The sequence below is a fragment of the Motacilla alba genome, chromosome 18, assembly GCF_015832195.1.
Source record: "Motacilla alba alba isolate MOTALB_02 chromosome 18, Motacilla_alba_V1.0_pri, whole genome shotgun sequence".
NCBI classification, from domain to species: Eukaryota; Metazoa; Chordata; class Aves; order Passeriformes; family Motacillidae; genus Motacilla; species Motacilla alba.
The window spans coordinates 11,281,952-11,304,525 of record NC_052033.1 but is presented as its reverse complement, the minus strand read 5'-3'; the positions used below and the strand labels follow the sequence as shown (position 1 = coordinate 11,304,525).

The window sequence follows — 22,574 nt, the reverse complement described above, 5'->3', positions numbered from 1 at the left end:
CTCACTGGACCCAAATAAAAATACAGCTTACAGCTGACAGAGCAGAGACAAACCCTGTCTCTCAGAGGAGCTGTCAGAGAGGTTTTCAGGAGAAGAATTCACCACTGGGTGTTGCTTCTTCCCCTGAAAGCTCTGGGGAAGATGTGCTGGGTTTTGGGTTTCTGGTGGCCCTGAGGAGATGGAAGCAGGAAGGAAACCTTCCTGGGGCTGGGTGCCGGAGGTGTGCACGGGTTTGGGGGTGAGGAGGAGACTCAGGCCACCTCAGGCCGCTGCATAAACAATGGCTGTGGTGTGTTAATTAATTAACAATTGCTACAAGAATGTCTCTAATCGCAGACGTGGTGAGGCCGCTGAAGGTCTGAGGCAGGCAGCTCTGACTCAGCCTCACAGAGCACTTGGATCTGAAATCCTCTTTGAGCAAATGTTTCCTGGCAGAAATGGATTTTTGTTCGGGCTCTTGGTCTGTGCTGTGCCACAGCACACGTGTGTGCCAGCAGCATCTTCCTGTGGATATCAAATATTTAAACCTCATCCTCCTCCTCTGCTCCTTATATCAATTATGGAGAGCACAGATTTTTATTACAGTCTCGAGACAGAGCTGGAGCAATTCCTGGATTGCCTATGTGTATATTGTAATTTATAATTCAGTTGTCTTTAAAACTGGGGAAGGAGTTTATATTGCAATTAAGCTGCAGACTTTGAGGCTAAATGAAGCTGCACCTTCTCTGAAGGGCTCCAATTTCCAATTATCCAGGCTCAGCCCATGTCCTGATGAGGGAACGTGGGGTGGATCCTGATGTGCATTTACATCACACATCTGAGATGAAGCCAAGCAATGCCTTAGCTTAGAAATGAAGATCTCTGCTGGAGCCAGACAGCAAAATATAAAGGAATTTCGGTGGAGTGTTGGGAATTTGGGAACTTCTGGCTGCCACCTGATGGGACTTTCGTTGGCAGCATCTCTGTCCACGTTCCTCCTGCCTTGGGGGCACGTTTCTGTTTGATCCCAGGGCTTCAGATCATCTGTGCTGGAGGTGGGGCTGCTGAGTGACAGGAACTGGGCTTTGCTCTGCTTTCGAAAAGTTTGGGAAAAACCTAAGGAATGGTTTATGGGAATAAATGCGTGGTAGTGGGAATCCAAAACTGGGTGCCAAGAGCTGGGGGTGTGCAGGGATGCTTTAATCTCTGCTGCTGCACTGGGCTCCCTCTCAGGGCACCAGCAATGGTCTGTGGCATTCCTGGCATTTCCAGCTTGGGTCCATTGTGCAGAAGGAGAGAATTCTAACCAGGAATCCTCTGAGAAGGAGGCAAACACAGCCTTGAGAGCTGTTCCTGCTTCTGCTGGGGCTGCTCAGAGAGAGTCTGGGGAGATGGCTCTGCCTGGGCCCAGCTCAGTGTCTCTGTCCCTGCAGAGCAGCTGGGTCCCTCTGGCCCCTGGTGCTGGGGCTGGTGACAAAGGGCCCCTCTGGATGTCACCACGTGGGGCAGGCCCTGCTGTGGCAGGAGCAGAGCCCGCTCCAGGCTGTCGTGCACCAGCACCACATCCATAAAAGTCACCACAAATAACAAACGTGAGACTAAAATTAATGTTTGTTTCCACTCGAAGCATTATCAAATGTCAGGGGCTGGAAATTGCTCATGTTTTAATGTCTTGTTTATTATTTATAGTGGAAGATGATAATTCATGGTTTGCCTTTGCACCTGGGTTTGGCAGCTTCCAGCCCCTTGGTTTGCTTGTGGAAAACTCAGTGGAAGAGGTGATTTCTGTGTCTCAGAGGTGATTTCTGTGTCTCAGAGGTGATTTCTGTGTCTCAGAGGGAGCTCCTGGCCCCGGTGTCAGGGCTGCTGTGCCCCAGAGCCCTGGGGACTGCTGGGGCTGTCCCTGCTGCACTCACTCGGGGGCTGTGCTGCAGTGGCTCCTTTGTCCCCACTGTCACAGGGGCTCCGGCAGGGCAGCACAGCCTGTGGTGAGTGCAGAGGGAGGCTGCTGCTCCCAGGGATGGTTTTCATGGCAACGCCGGGCTCACGTCCTCGCTCTCTGCCGCGCAGCCTCCCTGCCTTTGTCTTCCTCACAGGCTCCCCAGGCTCCCCTCTGCCTGGGCTTTGGAGATGGGCACCTCCCTGAGCACAGGGGCTCTGTGGGTCCTGTCTGAGCAGCTCTGGCCAGGCCAGGAGGTGTCACACAGAACCTCAGGCCGGGAGAGATCTCTGAGATCACAGAGTGCCAGCTGTGCCTGATCCCCACCTCGTCCCCAGAGTGCCACATCCAGCCCTTCCCTGGACACAACAGGGACGGGCACTCCAAACCTCCCCGGGCAGCCCCTGCCAACGTCCTGAGCCCCCTTTCCACGGGGAAATTCCTCCTGGAGACTAAAGCCTGCTGTGAAAGTTGCCATCACACGCTGCAAGGCGAGCGTCTGGCTGGCTGGGGAAGCTCAGCAGGGATCCCCCTGCATCCCGGGGAAGCCCCCCTGGCTTGGGGAGCTGAGCTCTGCTGCAGAGGGTGTTCTGCAATGCAAATATTGGCAGGGAATCCTCAGCAGAGCCTCGGTGGCCTCGCGTTCCCCGCGCTCGCTGCGGGGGATCCGTCAGCAAACAGTGCTGCAGAGATGTGTGCTTTTGCTCTGATACCCAGGCAGACGGGAATTTCTCAGAAGATGGCAATTTCTGCCTGGTTTAGAGCTGTGTTTATGCACGGGAGCGGTGCTGCTGCATGTGGCAGAGGAGTGAGTGGCCACAGACAGGCTTCCTGTGCTGGTGCTGATGCTTCTGGTATTTGAAAACCTGTCACAGAAAGGCAAGTGGGTTAAGTCAGGAATAAATCCACAGGATGTCTTCACTGGTTGCTCCCTGTTTCTGAGGCTTCCTCACCCTGTTGCTGATACTTTCTCATGTGGAGAAAGGCAAAATAACAGGGGTCTTATGAAGGGTTTTATTTCCCCGCTTGTAGGATTCCTGGGAGGCTGAACGACAGGAGAACGCCCCTGGGGGAGCTGAACTGGATCTTCACAGCCATCACAGACACCATTGCCTGGAACGTCCTGCCCAGGGGTGAGGCTGGGGCAGGGCTGGGGGGTGAGGAGTCAGATCCATGAGATGTTGAAATAAGGGGAAAATGAAACCCTGAAACTGGAAGAACAGATCAGGATGGAGCTGAAAGCTAGTTTGTTTTTTATTTGTTCTTTTTACCAGAGCATTGCAGAGACCTGATCATTAGAACCCAGAAAGGGTTTTTCTGTGCTAACACAATTGTCGTAGCTTGAATAATTCTCTTTCTTACTGTATTTGTACAGAGCAATCTGTTTTCTTCCAGCCTTGCTTAGTAGCATGAATAAAGGCTTTTTTTCCCCTCTTTGCTGGTAAGGCAGTTTTGTTTCCCCTGAGTAACTTCATCCCTCATTTCTCTCCCCCTGTTGTGCTCTGAATTGGTACTTCTGGAGCACAAGCAGCCAAATTTGTAAACAGTTCTCCAACCCTGCTCTTCCTAATGCTCACACGGCACCGATTCTTCTCTGCCCTGTAGAGGAGAGCACATTTGCTATCTTTTAGCATTCATTTTGGCTTCTCATGAGCACATCACACTGCCAGTTAACAGATGGATGGTTCTTGATTAAACAGTACACAGAGGTCCTGTTCTCCCTCAGTAATTTTCCAAAAACTTAGTCAGGATGAGCTGAAATGAGACACCAAGAGGGGGATCTGATCCAGAAAAGGCAAAAAGGAGCCCAGGGTAGGAAGTGTTTGACTGTGTTGGTGTAGAATGGAGCAGCCACGGTGTCTGAGGGAGCTCTGCAGGCAGAATTTCCCTTTCCTGGTTGTCACCACGTCCCTGCAGAGCTGCTGGGGTCTCCTCGTCACTGGAACAAAACGTTGACATGGCTTTATGTCCTGAACCCTTTCTGCGTGATGCCCGAGGTGCTGACTGTGCTGACTCCTGCAATCTCTTGGCAGATCTTTTCCAGAAGCTCTTCCGGCAGGACCTGCTGGTGGCCAGCTTGTTCCGGAACTTTCTGCTGGCAGAGAGGATCATGAGGTCCTACAACTGCACCCCGGTCAGCAGCCCCCGGCTGCCCCCCACCTACATGCACGCCATGTGGTGAGTGCTGGCCGCGCGTGGCCCCTGCAGCTGTCCCCAGCAGCACCCTGGGGTGGTGGCGGGTGTCCCTGGCATCGTGGGTGGTGACACTTCAGGGTCCCCTCCAGCCCAAACCATGCCAAGGTTCCATCTGGAGCTGTGGAGTGCTGCCCTGGGGCAGTGCTGTGTTTGGGTTCCCCCATTGAAGGCAGGAATGCTGAGTCTGACTCCGTGTGCTCAGAAGGCTGATTTATTATTTTATGATCTATATTATATTAAAGAATACTAAACTACACTAAAGAATACAGACAGGACACAGACAGAAGGCTGAAAAGATAATAATGAAACTCGTGACTCTCTCCAGGGTCTGACACAGCTTGGCCCTGAGTGGCCAAAGAGTGAAAACAGCTCACATGAAACCAATGGAACAATCTCCAAACTCATTCCAAAGCAGCAAAACGCAGGAGAAGCAAATGAGATAAGAATTGTTTTCCTTTTCTCTGAGGCTTCTCAGCTTCCCAGGAGAGGCATCCTGGGCGAAGGGATTTTCCAGAGGATGTGAATGTGACAGGGCAGTCAGGGGATCAGGCTGGCACAGCTTGTGGCAGCCAAAGCCCATCCCCAAAGCTGCTGCTGCTCTGGGCACTCGCCATGAGCTGTAATTCTGTGCTGCTGGAGCTGCCTCCAGCCTGGCATCTTTCACTCAGGCTCCAGAGAAATGGGTCATCTGCTGCCTTTGCTTTCCCAGGGACTGTGTGGGGAAGATCCTTGACTTGTGTTGCTGAAGTAGAAGAAATTCCTGCTCTGGAGTTCCTCTACTTTTACTGTTGCTTTTAAGATGATTAATGGAAATGGAGGTGGCACAGTTAGCAAAAAGCTCTTCAATGCAGTTCTGCCTATCAAACCAATGTCCCATGAACAATTACAGTCAAAATAATAATAATAACAGTAATTACAAGAATTCTGGCTTTTATTTTCTGGCTCACTGTGATTAATAGAGCAGCACCAAATGGGGCCAAGTTCAGAGGGGGGCAGTGACACTGAGGGGCTCCCGGGGGACAGAGCAGAGCCTTGCAGAGGCTGAGGGGGTGACAGGTGAAGGCAGCTGAGGCTCAGCCTGCACTTCCAGAAGCTTTTTAATGGGTTTGCTCCATAGAAATGTGCAGGAAGGTGAGCACAGAGGGTGAGGATGAATGGTGTAGCACTGACAGCAGCACTGAGGAGCTCAGAGCAGCCTGGGACAGTGGCAGCTGTCCCTGCCATGGCATCAGCTGAGCTTTAGGGTCCCTTCCCAAACATTCCATGATTCCATGGCGTGCTTTCTTCAGGGAGTGGGGCCAGGCTGGCAGCAGGGAGCCCCAGGAGCCTTCACAGGTGCAGCAAGCACTGAGGAGGCGTTTGCAGGTCCCACAGAGCTGCTTTAATCATTGAATATCCTGGAGGAAACTGGGGAGCCTTTGGCTGGAGCTGCCAGCAGCTGAGCGTTCTGAGTGCTGGGACGTGGATGACCCCGAGTGCTTTGGATCAGCAGCTTCTGAGCAGAACTGCTTTGGGAATGGGATGAGCTGCTCCAGTGTCACCCGGGGCTGGGACACTGCTAAGGGCAGGGCAGGAAAAGCCACCCTGGCGACTCTGAGCTGCTGCTGGATGTGGCAGAGCTCCAGCCATCAGCTGCAGTCTGCAAGTGCAGGAGGGGAGGACACGGAGTTGCAGGAGTTTCAAAATTAAACCAGTAAATTTCTGGAGTTATTTATGGCTTGCTTTTTTGCCAGCATATTAAAAATCTATATTTTCTGTTCCTTACAGGGCCATAATTCATTCTTATTGCCAGCCTATTAAAAGCCTGTGTTTCTGGTTTCCTGTGGGAGTATGGCTTGACTTGGAGCTGGTGTTGGCATCCATGGGTTGAGCCACAGGAATGAAGCTGGGAGCTCCTGGATCCCACTTTTCATCTCTCTCAGACTCACGTGGCAGCACAATGGGGTCTAGAAACACATTTTCTCAGCTCATATTGTGGTGCTGGAAATTCCTTTGGGGAGCTGCAGGATGGTGCTGGAGACACCTTTGTGCAGCCCCTCAGAGCACAGCACCTTTGCTGCTGCTTTGGAGGATTTGCCAGAAGAGATTCCATGAGAGCAGGCACACAAAGAGCTCTTTTCCACGTGAATCCTAAAGCCTGGTGAGGTAGAGAGCAAGGGAGCAGGGAACTGACACACTTTATTCAGTGCCCTCCAAAAAAACGTGCAGTTTGCAGCAAATCCAGCAAAGGGGAAAATTCCACTTTTGTCCGAGGTGGCTCAGTGGTTATTAGGAACTTTTAGTAAGGACAGATTTAGAAACTAATTTAGGGCTCGTTGAAATATTTTCTAAAAATAATTCCTTGTCTATCACCTTTCAGTCAGGAATTTCTAATGGAGGCCTTTTCTGAAACCTGCAGACCCATTTTACAGTTTGCACGAGCTAGGTGATGGATGAGGGCAGGGGAGCTGGCCACGGGGTGCTGGAAGGGATGAAACTCCAGCCAGGGGGCTGTGGGGCTCCTGTGGAACCAAGGCCTGGGGCTCTGATCCAGCTGAGTTTTCTGATGGGTGTTTTATCCAGACTTTTGGTCCCCAGGCAGTGTTTTGGGGAGCAAGTCTGGCTGCTGTGACAAGATCTACACGTGGTGGGAGCAGCCCTGCAAACAGTCCCTCACCCTCGAGCATCAATTTCTACCTCCTGGATGATTCCCACTGCCCCCTCTGGGGCACAGAACCAGGCTGTGCTCTGTCCCCTTTGCTTACCCCGTGTGTGCTGTGGAGAGTGCCCAGGTGACACTGGGCAGGCTCTGAGCTGGCATCTGGCACAGGTGTAACACAAGTGCTGGGGTAGGAGCTGCTCTGCCTCTTCAAAAGCTCAACCCTTCAGGTTGGTGTTCTGGCCAGTTCATTTGGGAGATCACAGGATCCTTTTTAGCTTGAGGAAAAGTGAGAATTTCCCTTTTTTGAGGGTATTTGACCCAGGAGCTGTGAGTGTCCTCCCCTCACCCAGCAGGGCAGCGTGCTTTGGAGTCAGGAGAGCTGATCTCTGTGGCTGTGCCCCTTGGACAGAGCCTGACACGTTATTTCTGCTTTTCCTGCTTTTCTTGGCTTGCTGAGTTCTGCTGCTCAGCCCCCTGCCCTGGGGCAGGCTGTGGCTGTGTGCTGCCTGGCACTGCAGGGTCCTGGCTGCTGCAGGCAGTGCTCTAATGCAGGATTAATATTACCATGAATATTAATATCCATTGATTGGCTGTGCCGTTCAGCTGGAGTGGCTCTGGCTATTGTGCCTGAGCACAGAGCTCTGTCAGCACCTTGATCTCTGCTGTGATGGATTAGGGTTTGTGCCTTACTGCTGGTGCCAGCTGCTTTTATTCACGGCCTCTGAAAAGACCTAATAATGTGTTTGGAAATATTTCCTAACACAGGTCGTATATTAAACCCCAAGTGCCTTAATTATGCTTTGGAAGAGCTACAACCCATCCCTAATAGAAGCACCGCGGTGTTTGCAGGCCATGAAATTTGGGTTGAGAGGAGTCATAATGTACTGCAAATCCAGGGAGCTGGAGATTGGGGCTGGAAACAAAGCCATAATGCAGCAAGGCAATTACAGGTGGAGCAGGATGGATCAGGGCTGCCCAGCCATCCCTCAGGGAAACCAGGCTCCTGGAGCTGCACCCAAACACCCGGGGCTCTGCCAGAAGAAAGTGATTGTTGCAAGAGGGGTTTGGAGCTGTTTGAAGGATTAGATTAGTTCAGATTACACTGGAACCAGACATTTTTTGTGTCTGTGTGTTAGTCTTGCCATCTCCAAGTCCCGTTATTGGACAGGAGACTCTGGTGTGGGACAGAAATAGCAAAGCCTGTGCCCTGGGTTGTGGCTGGAGCAGGAGGATGGGCTGGGGGAAGAAAAGGATTTCAGACTTGTGCCAAATATTCATAGGCATAACTCATTTATAAAGATAGCTGTGTCTGAGCAGCTGCCCAGCTGTGCCCTGCAGCAGCTCAGGGAGGTGACGGGGGGCTGGCACACAGGTGAGCTGGGGCAGGGACCTGGGATGTGTCACCAGGGCATGGCTGGCACTGGGCTGCCAGAGCTAGTGGGGGATGTCTTGGCCAGCAGACTCGATGGGCTGGGAAATGTTTATGGCTCCAGAAATGGGGCTCAGAAGGAGGAGCTGCCCCAGGGCTGAGGGGTGGCTTCAGCCTCCCTCCAGCTGCTCCTCCAGGCAGGAACACTCCTGTTCCTGGTACCTGGGTGGTGCCAGGTAATACCCAGCACTCCCAGGGGAAAAGCGAGCGTTAAAAGACGTCAAGAATGCATGATTTAAAAAAGGACAGAGTTAAAAGCATTAGACATTGAGTCAGCCCAAAAATGTGTGTGTAAGAAAATCAGCCTCCACGAGCTGGCAGCTAATGGGAACCCGTGGGTGCAGCCAGACAGGCTCTAGCTGGGCTGGGTTCCTGCTCTCTCAGTCCTCCTGGGGGTTTCCACTGGCACTTCGTGGGTTTGGGCAGTGAACCAGTCCCTGAGCAGGGCTGGGACTCTGCCTTCTGTTCTTTGCTTGAAGTCCAAACTTTGCAGCAGCTCTGGGAAGCCAAGAGGCAGCTGATGATTTGTGTTAAACTATCAAACATTCACACAGTCCTGGGGCAGTGGCAGGGTCCTGGGCTGAGCTGGGGTCCCTCCTCAGACCGTTCCTGTCGTGGTGCTGCCTTGGCTTTGGGATAAGCAAAATCCCCTTTTTTGAGCTGAGTCAATCTTCCTGCTAAGGAGAGCCTTTAACTTTGTGCAATTAGTCCAAGGTAATGTTAAAAAAATCCTCTTTAACACCTTCTTTCATAGCATGACTCAGTTGAAGGCCCGGGGTGTTTCCCAGGGCTGTCACCCTGTGGGTACATCACTGTGTCCCTGTCAGGGTGGAGGGCCTGGAGTTATTGGGAGAGAGCAGTGAGGAGGGAGGAAAGGAAGAAGTTGAGCCCTTTGTGTCCCAAGTGCAGTGGAAACAAATCTTGCAGGGCACTTTGCAGGCAGCAGTGTCTGCTGAGGGGGTGCTCTGGGCTCTGCCTTTCATAAATCCCTGGTGGGATGCAGCTCCTCCCATCCCGGCTCCCCGCTGCTCCCGAATTTCTCTCTTGTTTGTGTGATGGGATTTGGGCAGCACATCCACGGCGTGCCCACCTTTCCCATTCCCTCTGGGATATGAGAGCTGTCAATCCCTGCTCCTCCTGCCAGCCAGCAGTGTCACCAGTGCTGTGACAGCGTTCTCCCTGCTCCTCCTCTCCCCACCCTCCAGGGTTTAGTCCTTTCCTGTTTGTTTGTGGCTTGGTTTGAATCTTGTAATTATTGCAGCACGAGTTTAATGCCACTGTCTGTTCAGCCAGTCAGTGAGTAACCTGTGTGTAACCTGTGTGTAACCTGCGTGTAACCTGTGTGTAACCCTGAGGCTCCGAGGAGGGAGCAGCTGTTCCTCTGGCTGGAAGTGGAGAAGTTTTACTTTGGTTGCTGGTGTTGCTGGGAGGGTTTGTGTTTTCCACAGACAGAACAGAAGCAGGGTCTGGGTGGTTTGGAAGGGCTGGGGAATCGTTTCGGGGCTGCTCTGGAATGGCTGGGGAAGCATTTGAAGTATTTGGCTGGAGCAGAGCCTCTTCCACAGCTGACATTAATCAACAGCCCTGGGTTGTGGAGAGCAGGATGGTTAGGGTTTCATGTCGTGGTTTTTGTTTGGGAAGGTTGGCAGAGGTTCCAGTGGTTTGGGTGGTGTTGGCTGTGTGGCTCTGGTGGTTTCCAGCAGCCTGATTTTAGAAGCTTCAAAAGAGATTTCATTTTAATCTACTCAAATCTCTTTTTAAATTTTTTGTTTGTTCTTTCTGATAACACTTAAAGCCTTTGAGATCTGACCTCGCAGGGCTGCTTTGGGCATTTTTGTAGCAGTATTAGTGCTGCTTACCTAAAATTACTGTGAAGAGCTCAGCATCTTCTCCGTGTGCTGCTGCAGTGAGTGACCCTCACAATCCTTCTGTGGGCAGCCAAAATCAGAGCAGCTGTCTGTGATCTCTGAACCATTCTCCTGCATAGTAAAATGCCCCTTAAAGGCCCTGTGGGCTGACATTCTCCAGTGCTGCAGAAATTTCTTTAGGTGCTTTTCCCATTTCTCCCTGGAAACAGGGAATGTCGAGCACTTCGAGCCAGCCAGCACTGTCCACATTCCTGGATGCTCAGGATTCCAGTTTCCTGCTGCTCCTCAATGTAATGCCTTCCTTCCCTTCTCTCCTTTCCAGGCAAGCCTGGGACCTTGCTGTTGACATTTGCCTCTCCCAGCTGCCCACCATCATCGAGGAGGGAACTGCCTTCAGGGTGAGTCGGGGGCTGTGCTGGCACGGGGGCCCAGCTCCATCCATCCCTGCCCCCAGCTCAGCTCGGCCCTCCTGCTGGTGCCCTTTGAGGGTTTGTGTCAGGGAAAAGCTGTAAATGGCTGGCACAGGGTGCCCAGAGAAGCTGTGGCTGCCCCTGGAGCACCCTGGGACTGGGGTGGCACTGGGTGGGCTTTAAGGTCCCTTCCAAGCCAAAGCATTGTGGAATTCTCTCTTCCCCTTAGAAGAACAGACAGAAATCAAGTTTGAGCCCTTCCCTGCTGCGTGATGCAGCCCCCGGGTGGGGGAGCAGGAAGCTCCTGGCAGTAGGAGCAGTGTCTGAGACCTGGCTCAGAACATTGCACAGCACTCAAACGGGACCCGGTGCTGCCACCCAAAAAGGGCCCAACGTGCAGCACACTTTTTCAAATTAAAGGCCTAAATGTGAAAATGATCTCTTATTAGAGTTCTTTTCAAATATAAAATAGAGGCTGAGGGTATGTCCAGAGAGTTCTCTTAAGCTCAGTGTTGTTAACAAGAATCACTGGGGGTTTTCTGCTTTATTTAATCTCAGAAAAGTAACATTTTTAATATTATATTCAGTTTAAATTCCTTTATTCAGAATGGGTTTTTCTTGATATTCCTTTGACGTTCCATGGAGTGAAACCTTTAAACAATGATCCCTGTACAAGCTCAGTCCCTGTTCCACCCTGATGTCTCTCTAATTTCCAGCAGCATCCTTGCAGTTTATTTCTCTCACCAGACTTCCCAAAGTTTTTTCTGGCTGTAATTGCAGGTTGTCTCCCAAGCCCTGAGTGCAGCAGGAGAGCTGTGGGCTCCTGCCAGGCTGGGGGTTGATCAGGATGCCCTGAGGCCTTTATCCTCCCACCCTTGCCTTCCTCACTCTGCTCTGCTTTAGAACGTAAAAAATACTATTTTTCTTCTCCTGGCTTACGTTCATTTCTACTTTCAGTCTCTAACAATGTCATTGGAGGCTTTTTTATTAGTGTTAACCCTCAGCTGGGCATTGTCTGTCAAGTGAGCTGAAATCCAGGAGATTTCTGAGTGTTTTGGGGTGGGAAGAGGCACAGACTTGCTGCGGATCAGGCAGGAGGTCACGAAGAAGAGTGGCCATTCTCAGCTGGAGATCGATTCAGGGTGGGCTGGGAACAATTTGCAGGCTGGATTTCACCTGACAGATGGGCTCTGTTGTGGATCTGGGCTGGAATGGAGGCAGCTTCAGCCTGGGTGTGCAGCTGGGGCTGGCAGCCAGAGTCCAGCCTGGCTGGGGGTTGGCTGGTGCTGGCCGGGGAGCAGGGAAGGGACAGTCCCTGTGGTCACCGTGGCCACTGTCAGCCTGGCAGGGCTGGGGAGCCCCCGGGTGAGGCACAGGGACGTGCTGGGGGCTGGCAGTGCAGCCTGCCCTGGGCACAGCCCTGGGCACACCTCGGGCTGGGGCGTCTCAGCAGCACATCCCAAACCACTCCTGCCTTGCCAGGGTGTTCCTGCCTGCTCAGAGCTGGCAAACACAATAACCTGGTGGAGGAGGGCCTGGGGGCTGCCAGTGCTCCTACAGGGATGGGTTTGGGCTGGGTTTCTCTCCCTCCTCCATCTCCTTCCTCTCCTTCCCCATCGGTTTCTGTTTCTCTGTGGATTCCTGCCTGGAAGCTGCTGTGTGCTTTGGTCAGTGCATTCTCACCCCGAGTTTGCTGCACATCCTCAGGGTGATGGATGAGATGAGGGATTTGTTTTCATTGCACCTGGGCTGTGTCTCTGTGGACGGGGCAGAGGCAGCTCCGAGTGCTGCTGCAGGAGTGAAACGGCCTCTGCAGAGCAGATAAATCCTCTGTTGCTCCATCTGCTGCTCTGGGGAGAGAGCAGCCACGCTTCCCCAGGACCTTGCGTGCTCCCTTTTCCTCTTTCTCTACTCTTCCCTGCTTTTTTCCCCAACACATTTAAAGGGACGTGTGGCTGCTCAGTCCCTGGGAAGTCTTTGTGCATTTAGAAAACCCCAAGCAAACACAAACCGGTTACAAACCACAGCTTCAGGAAACAGCGAGGTCCCCGGCTGTCAGAGCTCCTGCCTTCCCTCCCTGGTGTTTAACCCATGCTGCACTCCCCCTCTGCTCCCCCAGCACAGCCCCTTCTTCGCCGAGCAGCTCACGGCCTTCCAGGTGTGGCTGACCATGGGCGTGGAGAACCGCAACCCCCCGGAGCAGCTGCCCATCGTGCTGCAGGTCAGTGCTGGGGCTGGGGGGTCCCTGCTGTGCTGGGGGGGGGTCCCTGTCCCTGCCAGGGGTGTCTCTGCCCTCCCTGCCCATGCCAAGGGGATCCCTGTCCCTGCCAGGGGTGTCTCTGCCCTCCCTGCCCCTGCCAGGGGGATCCCTGCCCCTGCCAGGGGGATCCCTGCCCCTGCCAGGGGTGTCTCTGCCCTCCCTGCCCATGCCAATGGGGTCCCTTCCTGTGCCAGGGGTGTCTCTGCCCTCCCTGTCTGTGCCAGGGGGATCCCTGCCCTGCCAGGGGTGTCCCTGCCTCTCCCTGCCTGTCCCAGAGTGTCCCTGCCTGTCCCAGGGGTGTCCCTGTCTGTCCCCAGGGTGTCCCTGTCTCTCCCTGCCCCTGCCATATGTCCCTCCTGCCCCCTCAGCCAGCCCGGTGGCCTTTGGAAACATAAATACCAGGGGCTTCTCCAGGGTAAACGGGGGCTGGTTGTGAGTTCACCAGACCCACGTGGATGAGCCCACAGCGCTCTCCGTGCCCCATCCCGTGGCTCTGGTCCATGTCTGCCTCTGCTGCCTCCCTCAGAGCAGCACACCTCCATCGTCCCTCCTCTGGCATCTCCTCTGTGTCCCAGCTCTGTCAGGCAGAGGCTTTCATCTTGCCATTTTCCCAAAGTGGAAGCCAGCGCAGCATAAATCGTTTGGAAATGTTTTTGTCCGTCGGTGCTGCCTGCCGTGTGGGGCTGGGGCCTGGCTCAGGAGCTCCCGCCAGGGCTCTGCTGGGGGAGGCAGGGGACCAGGCAGAGCCCTGCTGCTGGAAGGACAGGAAACCCAGGGGAAGCAGAACTCGGTGTTTCAGGTGATGTTCTGTGGCGGGGCCAGGATTGCAGCTGTCACCTGGAGCCTGCTCTGGCCTCCCCTCCCCTGCAGTTTGTGCTGAAATACAATCCCTGGCCAGGGGCCTGCGGGCAGCACAATTTAAAGCCTTTCTTTCAAAGGAATGTCCCTTGTGCAGGGATCTGTGAGGAGGCTCCCCTTCCCTGTCAGCTGGGCCTGTGACTGACAGCACCATCCATCTCTGCAAGACCAGATTTTAATTTCCTGAGTCTCCCAAGCCTTGGGAGATGAGGTGGATAAGCAGATGTGTGGTTTGTCTCTGTCACTGCCGTGGAAGCAGGCAGGGTTTTGCTCCGGCTCCAACTTTGCTGCTTTCCAGTGGGTTGTTTGGCACCAGCAGGCTCTGCAGGAGCGTGACTGCAGTGGAACTGAGAGGTCACCTGGCAGAGGAACCTGTGTTCCTGCCTGGAGCAATCCGAGCTGGGGCAGCGTAACTGTTATAATTATAGCATGTTAATTGTGCAGGGCAATAAGATGGGTTGGTAACGGGTCTGAGCGTCCTGAGAATCCAGGGCAGGAGGGGAGGGAGTTTCAGACCCTCCGTGGTCTGTTTCAGACCCCGGGGAGAGAGGCCCTCAGAGAGCAGCAGCGCACAGCCTGGCCAGCCCTGATCCCTGGGAACCCACTCTGTGGGGTCTCCGATCACTGCAGGCCTGACTTCACCCTGCCTTTGTGAGGATTAAAACGTGCCTGCTAAAATACAGCCTGCGACATGTCCCTGATCCCCCTGTGCCCTGGCTCGTGCCTAATTTGCTGCGGGGATGTAATTAACTCCCCACTGCTGCCTGGGCACGGCGAGGGACGCGCGGTGACGCGGGGCTGCGTGCGTGGGGTGGCACGTCAGCACCTCCATCATTCCCCAGAAGGAATCGTGGAATCGGGGAACCGAGGAGCTGCCCGGGCTCTGGAGTGTCTCAGCCTGGGCTCAGGGTGCTGCAGACCCACTGGGGAGCTGGGATTGGGGAATGCTGCCAGGCCGAGGGCTGTGGTTGGGGTGGGCAATGGCAGCCCAGAGCTTTTCCAGTCAGAGGCAGATTGCTCTGGGGGAGGGCCAAGTGTGGAGCTGGGGGCTCCCCTTCACCCAGGCAGCCTCTCCAGTCAGTTCCCTTTCTTGGCAGGGTTTGGGGTCCCCTGGTTTCTCTGCAGGCTGGAGGGTGCCAGCTGTGCCACGTCCGTGCCCCTGCCGGCTCCTGCTGCTGTCCCTGCCCTGCTCCAGCCCCACCTGCCCTGCTCTCTGCTCCTGCTGTAATCCCCAGCAGCTGCCCCTGCTGTTGCTGGGCTGCTTGATGAATAGGCTGGTGCCAACTAGGGCAGGATGACCAAAATCCTTTCTCTTGTGACCTGTCCTGAGATCTGAGCTCTGACACCCGGAGTGACCCCACAGCAGTAGTGATCACATCCCCCTCTTTCTTCTGGACTGTTCCTGCACCAGTCATCCAGAGTGTGAGATGTGAGCCAAGTAATTTAGTTATTCTTCAATATTAAACATGAAAAATAATCTAATTTCAATATGCAGCGTGCAAACACACTGAGGAGGGGATGGAATTGGGGAGGTAAATCAAGGAGTCTCTTTCCCTGAGATCCACGCTGAAGGATGTTCCTCAGTTGAAGCTGAGGATTAAACGTTGCATTCCAATATCTTACATCTGTTAAGGAGATTAAGAACTGCAAGTCTATCTGTTAATATTTCACACCAGGGTAGGTATAAGCCAGTAAAGCACCACCTCATTAGCGTTGTCAGACTCCATTTTAATGAGATTTTTATTAACGACCAGCATGACCTTTTGCTCCCTCTTAAGTCTGTGATATTGATTTGCCAAGGAAAGCAAAGCCTCTCCCTGCGCTTGAGCTTTGGGAGCAGAGGCAGGCTGGGCTGGCACTGTCCTTTGGGTCCTGCCAGGAGCCACCACCAGGAGCCGGGCTGGGAAAGGAGCTGGGAGCCTCAGGGATTGCTCCTCAGGGGCACTGCTGGGTGCCAGGCTCTGCCAGAGACACTCAGGAGCATTCCCGGGTGCCAGGCTCTGTCAGGGGCCCTCAGGGGCATTCCCAGGTGCCAGGCTCTGCCAGAGACACTCAGGAGCATTCCCAGGTGCCAGGCTCTGCCAGAGACACTCAGGAGCATTGCTGGGTGCCAGGCTCTGCCAGAGACACTCAGGAGCATTCCCGGGTGCCAGGCTCTGTCAGGGGCCCTCAGGGGCATTCCCAGGTGCCAGGCTCTGCCAGAGACACTCAGGAGCATTCCCGGGTGCCAGGCTCTGTCAGGGACACTCAGGAGCATTGCTGGGTGCCAGGCTCTGTCAGGGACACTCAGGAGCATTCCCAGGTGCCAGGCTTTGCCAGAGACACTCAGGAGCATTCCCAGGTGCCAGGCTCTGCCAGGGGCCCTCAGGGGCATTCCCAGGTGCCAGGCTTTGCCAGGGGCCCTCAGGAGCATTCCCAGGTGCCAGGCTCTGCCAGAGACACTCAGGAGCATTCCCAGGTGCCAGGCTCTGCCAGAGACACTCAGGAGCATTCCCAGGTGCCAGGCTCTGCCAGAGACACTCAGGAGCATTCCCAGGTGCCAGGCTCTGCCAGAGACACTCAGGAGCATTGCTGGGTGCCAGGCCCTGCACAGGAGCATTGCTGGGTGCCAGGCTCTGTCAGAGCCCTACACAGGAGCATTGCTGGGTGCCAGGCTCTGTCAGAGCCCTACACAGGAGCATTGCTGGGTGCCAGGCTCTGCCAGGAGCCCTGCTCAGGAGCATTGCTGGGTGCCAGGCTCTGCCAGGAGCCCCACACAGGAGCATTGCTGGGTGCCAGGCTCTGCCAGGAGCCCTGCAGGCCCAGGAGCACTTTTCCCTGCCCACTAACCCCTTCCTCTGCCCTGCAGGTGCTGCTGAGCCAGGTGCACCGGCTGCGAGCGCTGGATCTGCTGGGCAGGTTCCTGGACCTGGGGCCCTGGGCTGTCAGTCTGGTGCGTGGGGGCTGCTCGGGGGCTCCATCCCTCCCTCCTCTGCCTCAGCAGGGGTGGTGAAGGCCTCTGCTGGCCGAGGGGAGGGAGCTGGGCAGTGTGAGCACAGCCCTGCCGGGTGCCCGGTCTGTGCTGGTGTGTGGGAAATGGAGCGGTGTCACACGGCTCTGTGTTCATCACATCCTGCCCCTGTTCCTGCCAGCGCAGCCAGGGCAGCTCCTGGGGAGCAGCTGAGTGGGAAATAACGTAAGGGATGAACCAGGAGGAAATATCTGGGGCACGTAAGGAGGTTTGTCACATAAAACAAACAGCCAAAAAAAGCACGTGCATTTATTACGTGTTCCCTCAGCTTACTGGCTGCATCATTTTCTTCTCCTCCTTTATCTGTTTGGTGTCTGGATTTTACAAGCTCTTCTGAGCAGGCAGCAGCTGCGTTCTGCAGTTTGGAAAGTGGCAGCACAGTGTGGAGCATAAATAAGAATTAAACAGGAGCAGTTTAAAGCACTGCCGTAAATGGAGCTGCTTGATGATAAAAGTGATGAAGATGAAGCACCAGCTGGTCGTGGAGCAGCTCGGTGATGGGGCTTTGTAGTGGTTTGCTTTCCCTCCTCCTGGAGAGCCCTGTTCATTCCTGGGAGGGCTGGAATCCCTGGACTCTGACGTGTTCAGCTGGGAGAGCCAGCAGAGCTGAGGGAGGTGAGGGTGTGGAGCACAAAGCAGCCCAGGCTGTGGGGACAGGAGGCTGCTGCTGGGCTGGCTCAGGTCTCCGTGGGCCACACGAGTCTGGAGGTACCCGGTGCCATTCAAGATGAGAATAACAGCAGACAAACACACGGGGATCCCCTCTTTGCTGGGGAATCATTTCCTACCAGATGTCTCAGCTGTGTCAGTCAAGATGCTGCATCCTGGGCCCTGCTGGGGGCTCAGCTGCTGGGAGGGGTTTGTGTTTTACTGACAGGGGTTTGTTCTGTCCCTCCAGGCCCTCTCTGTTGGCATCTTCCCCTACGTGCTGAAGCTGCTGCAGAGCTCAGCCCGTGAGCTGAGGCCTCTCCTGGTGTTCATCTGGGCCAAGATCCTGGCGGTGGACAGTGTGAGTATTGCTGCCCCAGCAGGGCACTGCCTCAGCCAGGGCTTGCAGATGAATAACGAAGCTGGCGAGTAATTGTGGGTAAATTTGTGGAGTGGTATCTCTGACTCAGTGGTTTGTGGGTGCAATTAGTTGAGCACTGTAAAATTATTAGCAGAGGTGCACACATCAATTCAGGCACAACTGCAAGCCCGTGCAGAATGTCTGAACTGCTGTGGATGTTGGATCTTTCCTCTTTGGGGGTTATTTTTGTATCTCTCCTGCATTTCAGTATGGAGCATAGCACTGAATTTGTGAAGGTTTTCCTGCTGTGGATCCAGCATCGTCAGGTTTAGTTTTATAACAATACTTTCATTAACATCCTAAGAGGATTTGGGAAAGCAAAGCAAATGAAAACTATTCATCTCGGAGCTCTTCTGGAAAAGCTCATTTGTGGTGCACCCGAGGCTCTGTGTGTGGCACACACACCCCAGGTGTGTGCCAGGGGCTCAGCTGTGATTCCCGTGTGCTGCCCCTCACACCTTCCCTCCATGCTCTGCCATTGCCTCACTTGTTTACAGGCTGAGCTTTGCAGCAAAACACACAAAAAAACCGCTCTGGAGTGGTGGGTTTGGGTTCCTTTGTGCTGCTTCACTCTGTCATTCCAGCAGCACGTGGTGGCAGTGGGAGGGCAGGGGGCAGGCGTGTGGACACTGCTGGGGGGCACAGGCAGCCCCTCCTTGCACACAGAATCACTTCTGTTAGTCTGGGGGGCACAGGCAGCCCCTCCTTGCACTCACAATCATTTCTGTCAGTCTGGGGGGCACAGGCAGCCCCTCCTTGCACACGGAATCATTTCTGTCAGTCTGGGGGGCACAGGCAGCCCCTCCTTGCACACAGAATCATTTCTGTTAGTCTGAACTTGCACTCCAGCTGCAGCCTGCCGGGGCCGTGCTGTGTTCTTCCTCCCAGAGGAGCTGTTTATTCCTCAGGAGGAGGAGGAGGAGGAGGAGGAGGTGTCGGTGCTGCTGGCTTTCCTCCCAGCACGGGGGGGTTCAGGTGGGGCTCTCCTCCCTGCGGAGCCCCAGGAGCCGGGCAGCAGAGGCAGGGCAGCGGGGTGGCCTGGGCAGGCTGCGGGTGCTGCTGGCCAGGGGCTGCCTCTGTGTCAGGAACACAAAGTGCTGACCCTGCAAGGCTCTGAGAGGAGCCTGGGGCGAGCAGGAGTCGGGGAAGCCTCTCCTGTGGCTGCAGCCTGGCAGCAGTCCAGGCCCTCTGCTCCTGCCTCTGCCAAAACCGGCAGCTTCGCTCTCCTCAGCACTAAAATATTCTCTTGCATCTCTGCCTTGCCACCCCCCCTCCCCTTTCAGCAATTAGTTCCCTCCTTCCCCTTCTCCTCCTGATGAAAAATGCATGATGCTGTCCCGTGCCACAGGGAGCTGGTGCCAAGTCAGGGTTTCCTCCCTTCCAGTTTCGCTTTCTCCACGTGGATCCTCTCAGAGTGACCCCAGAACGGGAGCCTGAGCTGCTGTGTCAGCCAAGCCCTGAGCCCAGCCCAGGAGCTGCCCCGTGCTCCCCGGGGGCTGCTCTGCAGCCTGGGCTGGCTCTGGTGGGAGGCAGAAATCCCTGGGCAGGTTCAGTGTGCCCCAGAGGAGGCTCTCTGGCTCTTGCCCTCAGCAGGAGCTCACTGTCCTGCTGTTTGTGGCACTGGCAGAGGCTTCCCTGCTCTGCCCCTTGGGGCTGTCTGCTTGCAGCCCCCAGGAAGGGCTTGAGCTTCATTTGGCTTCTCAGATGGAAACAAGGTTGGAGAAAAACGAAGAAATGAAAGGTTTGTAGGTCACTGGAGGAAGAAATGTGTGTGTTGTGGTTCTCACTGTGGCTTTCTTGTCTCTCTTTCAGTCGTGCCAGGCTGACCTGGTGAAGGACAATGGGCACAAGTATTTCCTCTCGGTCCTGGCAGATCCTTACATGCCAGTAAGGACAGAGTCCCATTTATTCAGAGTCTTTAGCATGTCCTTGCCTTGTTTTAGCTGACGTGCTGCTGTTGGGTGCCACGTGGGTGCCTGTCCCTGCAGTGGCACCCAGAGCTGTGCGGGGCGGTCTCTGCTGAGCTGTGGGCCACAGGCACCACCCGGCCCAGGCTTTACAGACCCCTTTGGGGTTCTGAAAGCAGGGTCTCTGGGGGTGCCCTGGGGCTCCAGGTGGCTGCTGGAGCGGGGGGTTGCCCCACAGCTTTGGCAATTCCCTCTGCAGCAGCGGGGTCCCCATAAGGGTGTCTGGGGGTCTCCCCACGGCTGGTTGGGAGCAGGCTGGGGTGTAACAGGGCTGATGCCAAGAGAGGGGAAAGAAAGCTGGGATTTTCTCCTTCTTTACCACGGCACAGCCCGCTCCTGGGATGATGCCCTGTTTCAGGGTGGGCTGTGGCTGTTCCTGCCCCCGGGTGACCTCAGTCTGTGCTGTTTTCAGGCTGAGCACAGGACGATGACAGCTTTCATCCTGGCTGTGATTGTCAACAACTACAACACTGGGCAGGTGAGTCCCAGCAGCCCTTCCCCTCACCCTCTGCCACCCCTCTCTGCCTCATGCCCTTGCTTTGGTGGAAGTGCCCTGGCTTGCACCAAGCCCAGAGCTGAGCTTGGAAACAGAACTGGGATGTTGGGTTTTGTCATTTCTCTGTGGATTAAGAGAAGAATTGGCCTGGAGATGTGACAGGCATTCTGTACCCAGCACCTGGCACTGGGGGACAAGGACAAGGGTCCCTGCACAGCCAGGGGCACAGGAAGAGTTCCTGCTCCAGTGGGAACCTGGTGGCTGGGAATGGTCTGTGGATTGAGCCATACAGCTTGGGGCTCTGACGGGTGCAAGGAATGTTTCCAAAGAGGAAAATCCAAGCTTTATGCATTACAGAAAGCATTTTAATGCTCAACTGTTCAATCAGCTCTAGCTGCCTTTCCCTTCGTGCTGCTGCTCTTCTGTAACAAAATCAGTCTGGAACCACTGAACGATTATTTTCTCTTGGCTTCCTGACTCCTTCAGAAATAGTCTCCTTCTGTGGGGATGAGGTGGGAAGCTGTCATCCCAAACAAAAGGCTCGGTTTGTGTTGCAGGAAGCCTGCCTGCAGGGGAACCTGATAGCGATCTGCCTGGAGCAGCTGAACGATCCCCACCCGCTCCTCAGGCAGTGGGTGGCCATTTGTCTGGGGAGGATCTGGCAGAACTTCGACTCAGCCAGGTGGTGTGGAGTGAGAGACAGCGCCCATGAGAAGCTCTACAGCCTCCTCTCAGATCCCATCCCAGAGGTAAAGCTCCAGCTCTTCGGGTGAAAGCCGCTGGAGCTGGCAGGAGGGGTGGAGCTGGGGCCTTCTAGGGCTTTGTGTTCGTGTCTGCTTCAGACAAAGGTCTTGCTGCTGTTTCTTCGAGGTGATGCAAATCAAACAAGCCCCGAAATCAAAATTTATCACCCTAGGAGAGGAGCTTCCAAAGAAATGCAGAGGAGGTTCCTAGAGCCCCGAGCCCCTGGGACCTGGGCACTGCAGTGCCACGGTTTTTGCTTCCTTGCATGTCAGAAGCTGTTAAAAATGTGGTCCCAAAACTCGCTGTGTTCTGCAAAAATCCCTCTAGTCTTTTTGTCCAAGCATGACAACTCTTCTCCCCCTGCTCATTGTGCAAATGCATCTTTAATTGGCTGTGCTCTACCTTTGTGGCACTCCCGGGAGAGCAGGGATTGTGCCGGGCCTGGCGGTGACTGGCAGAGCCCAGCAGAGCCAGCACACACACTGGGAGAAGGGAGCTGAGATAAACAGCTCTGGTAACGTGCAGGGATTGGGGATGAGATCCCCTCCACATCCAGCCTCTGTCCTCCCTCCTCCTCTTCTTGTCCCTGGCCCCATCCTCCCCCCTTTTTGAGCAGTGTTTCTGCAGAGGTGGGGTGGCTTTCCAAAGTTTTCCCTGATTTTTCTCCTTTTTCCCATCATCTAACCCCATAACTGAAGATGTAGTCAGCATTCCTGTGAGAGATCCACACCCCACCAGGAGCTGCGTGTACCTCATTCCTGTTAATTAAGATTCAAGGCAACTCCAGGTGGAAGAGTCACCCCTGGGAAGGTCACCGAGTGTTCTGGGATATTGAGGATATCCTGCAGCTGGGAATGCTGACAGCCCAGTTTGCTGAGGCTGCTGGGGCTGTAGCTCCCCTGCCCAGCAGCTCTGCTGTTCGTGGGGATCGGTGAGCCCCCCGTGGCAGCACAGGGACACCAGGGCTGTTCGTGTGTCCCCAGGTTCGCTGCGCTGCTGTCTTTGCTCTGGGCACCTTCGTGGGCAACTCAGCGGAGCGCACGGACCACTCGACCACCATCGACCACAACGTGGCCATGATGCTGGCCCAGCTCATCAACGACGGCAGCCCCATGGTCCGCAAGGTGAGGGCTGGCACCTCTCCTGTGCCTGGGAGCTGGGTGGGCCCTGGGGCTGCCCCCGCTCCCTGAGCCCAGCCTGAGCAGGAGGGAGGGAGCTCTGGCCAGGGAGAGGCCTCCCTGCCTTTGGAACCCCTCAGGCTGCTCCAGAGGGGCTCTCCCGTGGTAGCAGACCCCAGCCAGGTAATAATTGCATTGACTCCATGATCCAGAAGGCATGAAAGACACTTTATTGTTAGAATTCTTACAGAAACAGTGGTGGACCTAAGACCTGATTGGTCTCGAAGTGAAAACTTCTCCCACACTATTGGTGGCTATCAATAACACGCTCTAGAGACCCATATCTATAAACAATGGTTACAGAAAGAGAGATAATAATTGTTTGCATTCTTTTCCTCTAAGTTTCTCACAGCTTCTACTCAGCTTCCCAGGATTTTTCTGGGAAAGTCTGTGCCTGCTCCCTGGGGCCAGAGAGCTGCTGCCACGCTCTCCAGCTCTGGGAGAGTTACACTTTCTGAGGCACCATCGTACATCAATAGGACATTAAATGGTTTTTGACATTCTGGATTGTTTTTGAGGGCTGTTCTGAA

General features: G+C 54.7%; 1 protein-coding gene across 2 annotated transcripts in view; it reads left to right on the top strand.

Annotated features, from left to right (window-relative positions):
* The window catches only part of RPTOR (regulatory associated protein of MTOR complex 1), a 105,758-nt gene that overhangs the window by 37,404 nt on the left and 45,780 nt on the right, over window positions 1-22,574 (top strand). For both annotated transcript variants that reach the window (XM_038157185.1, XM_038157186.1), the window contains exons 8-17: window positions 2,951-3,051; window positions 3,952-4,096; window positions 10,375-10,450; window positions 12,582-12,683; window positions 16,429-16,512; window positions 17,489-17,599; window positions 19,472-19,546; window positions 20,039-20,104; window positions 20,680-20,871; window positions 21,850-21,990. In XM_038157185.1, the coding sequence (XP_038013113.1) occupies window positions 2,951-3,051; window positions 3,952-4,096; window positions 10,375-10,450; window positions 12,582-12,683; window positions 16,429-16,512; window positions 17,489-17,599; window positions 19,472-19,546; window positions 20,039-20,104; window positions 20,680-20,871; window positions 21,850-21,990 (1,093 nt within the window). The remainder of the gene's footprint in view (window positions 1-2,950; window positions 3,052-3,951; window positions 4,097-10,374; window positions 10,451-12,581; window positions 12,684-16,428; window positions 16,513-17,488; window positions 17,600-19,471; window positions 19,547-20,038; window positions 20,105-20,679; window positions 20,872-21,849; window positions 21,991-22,574) is intronic.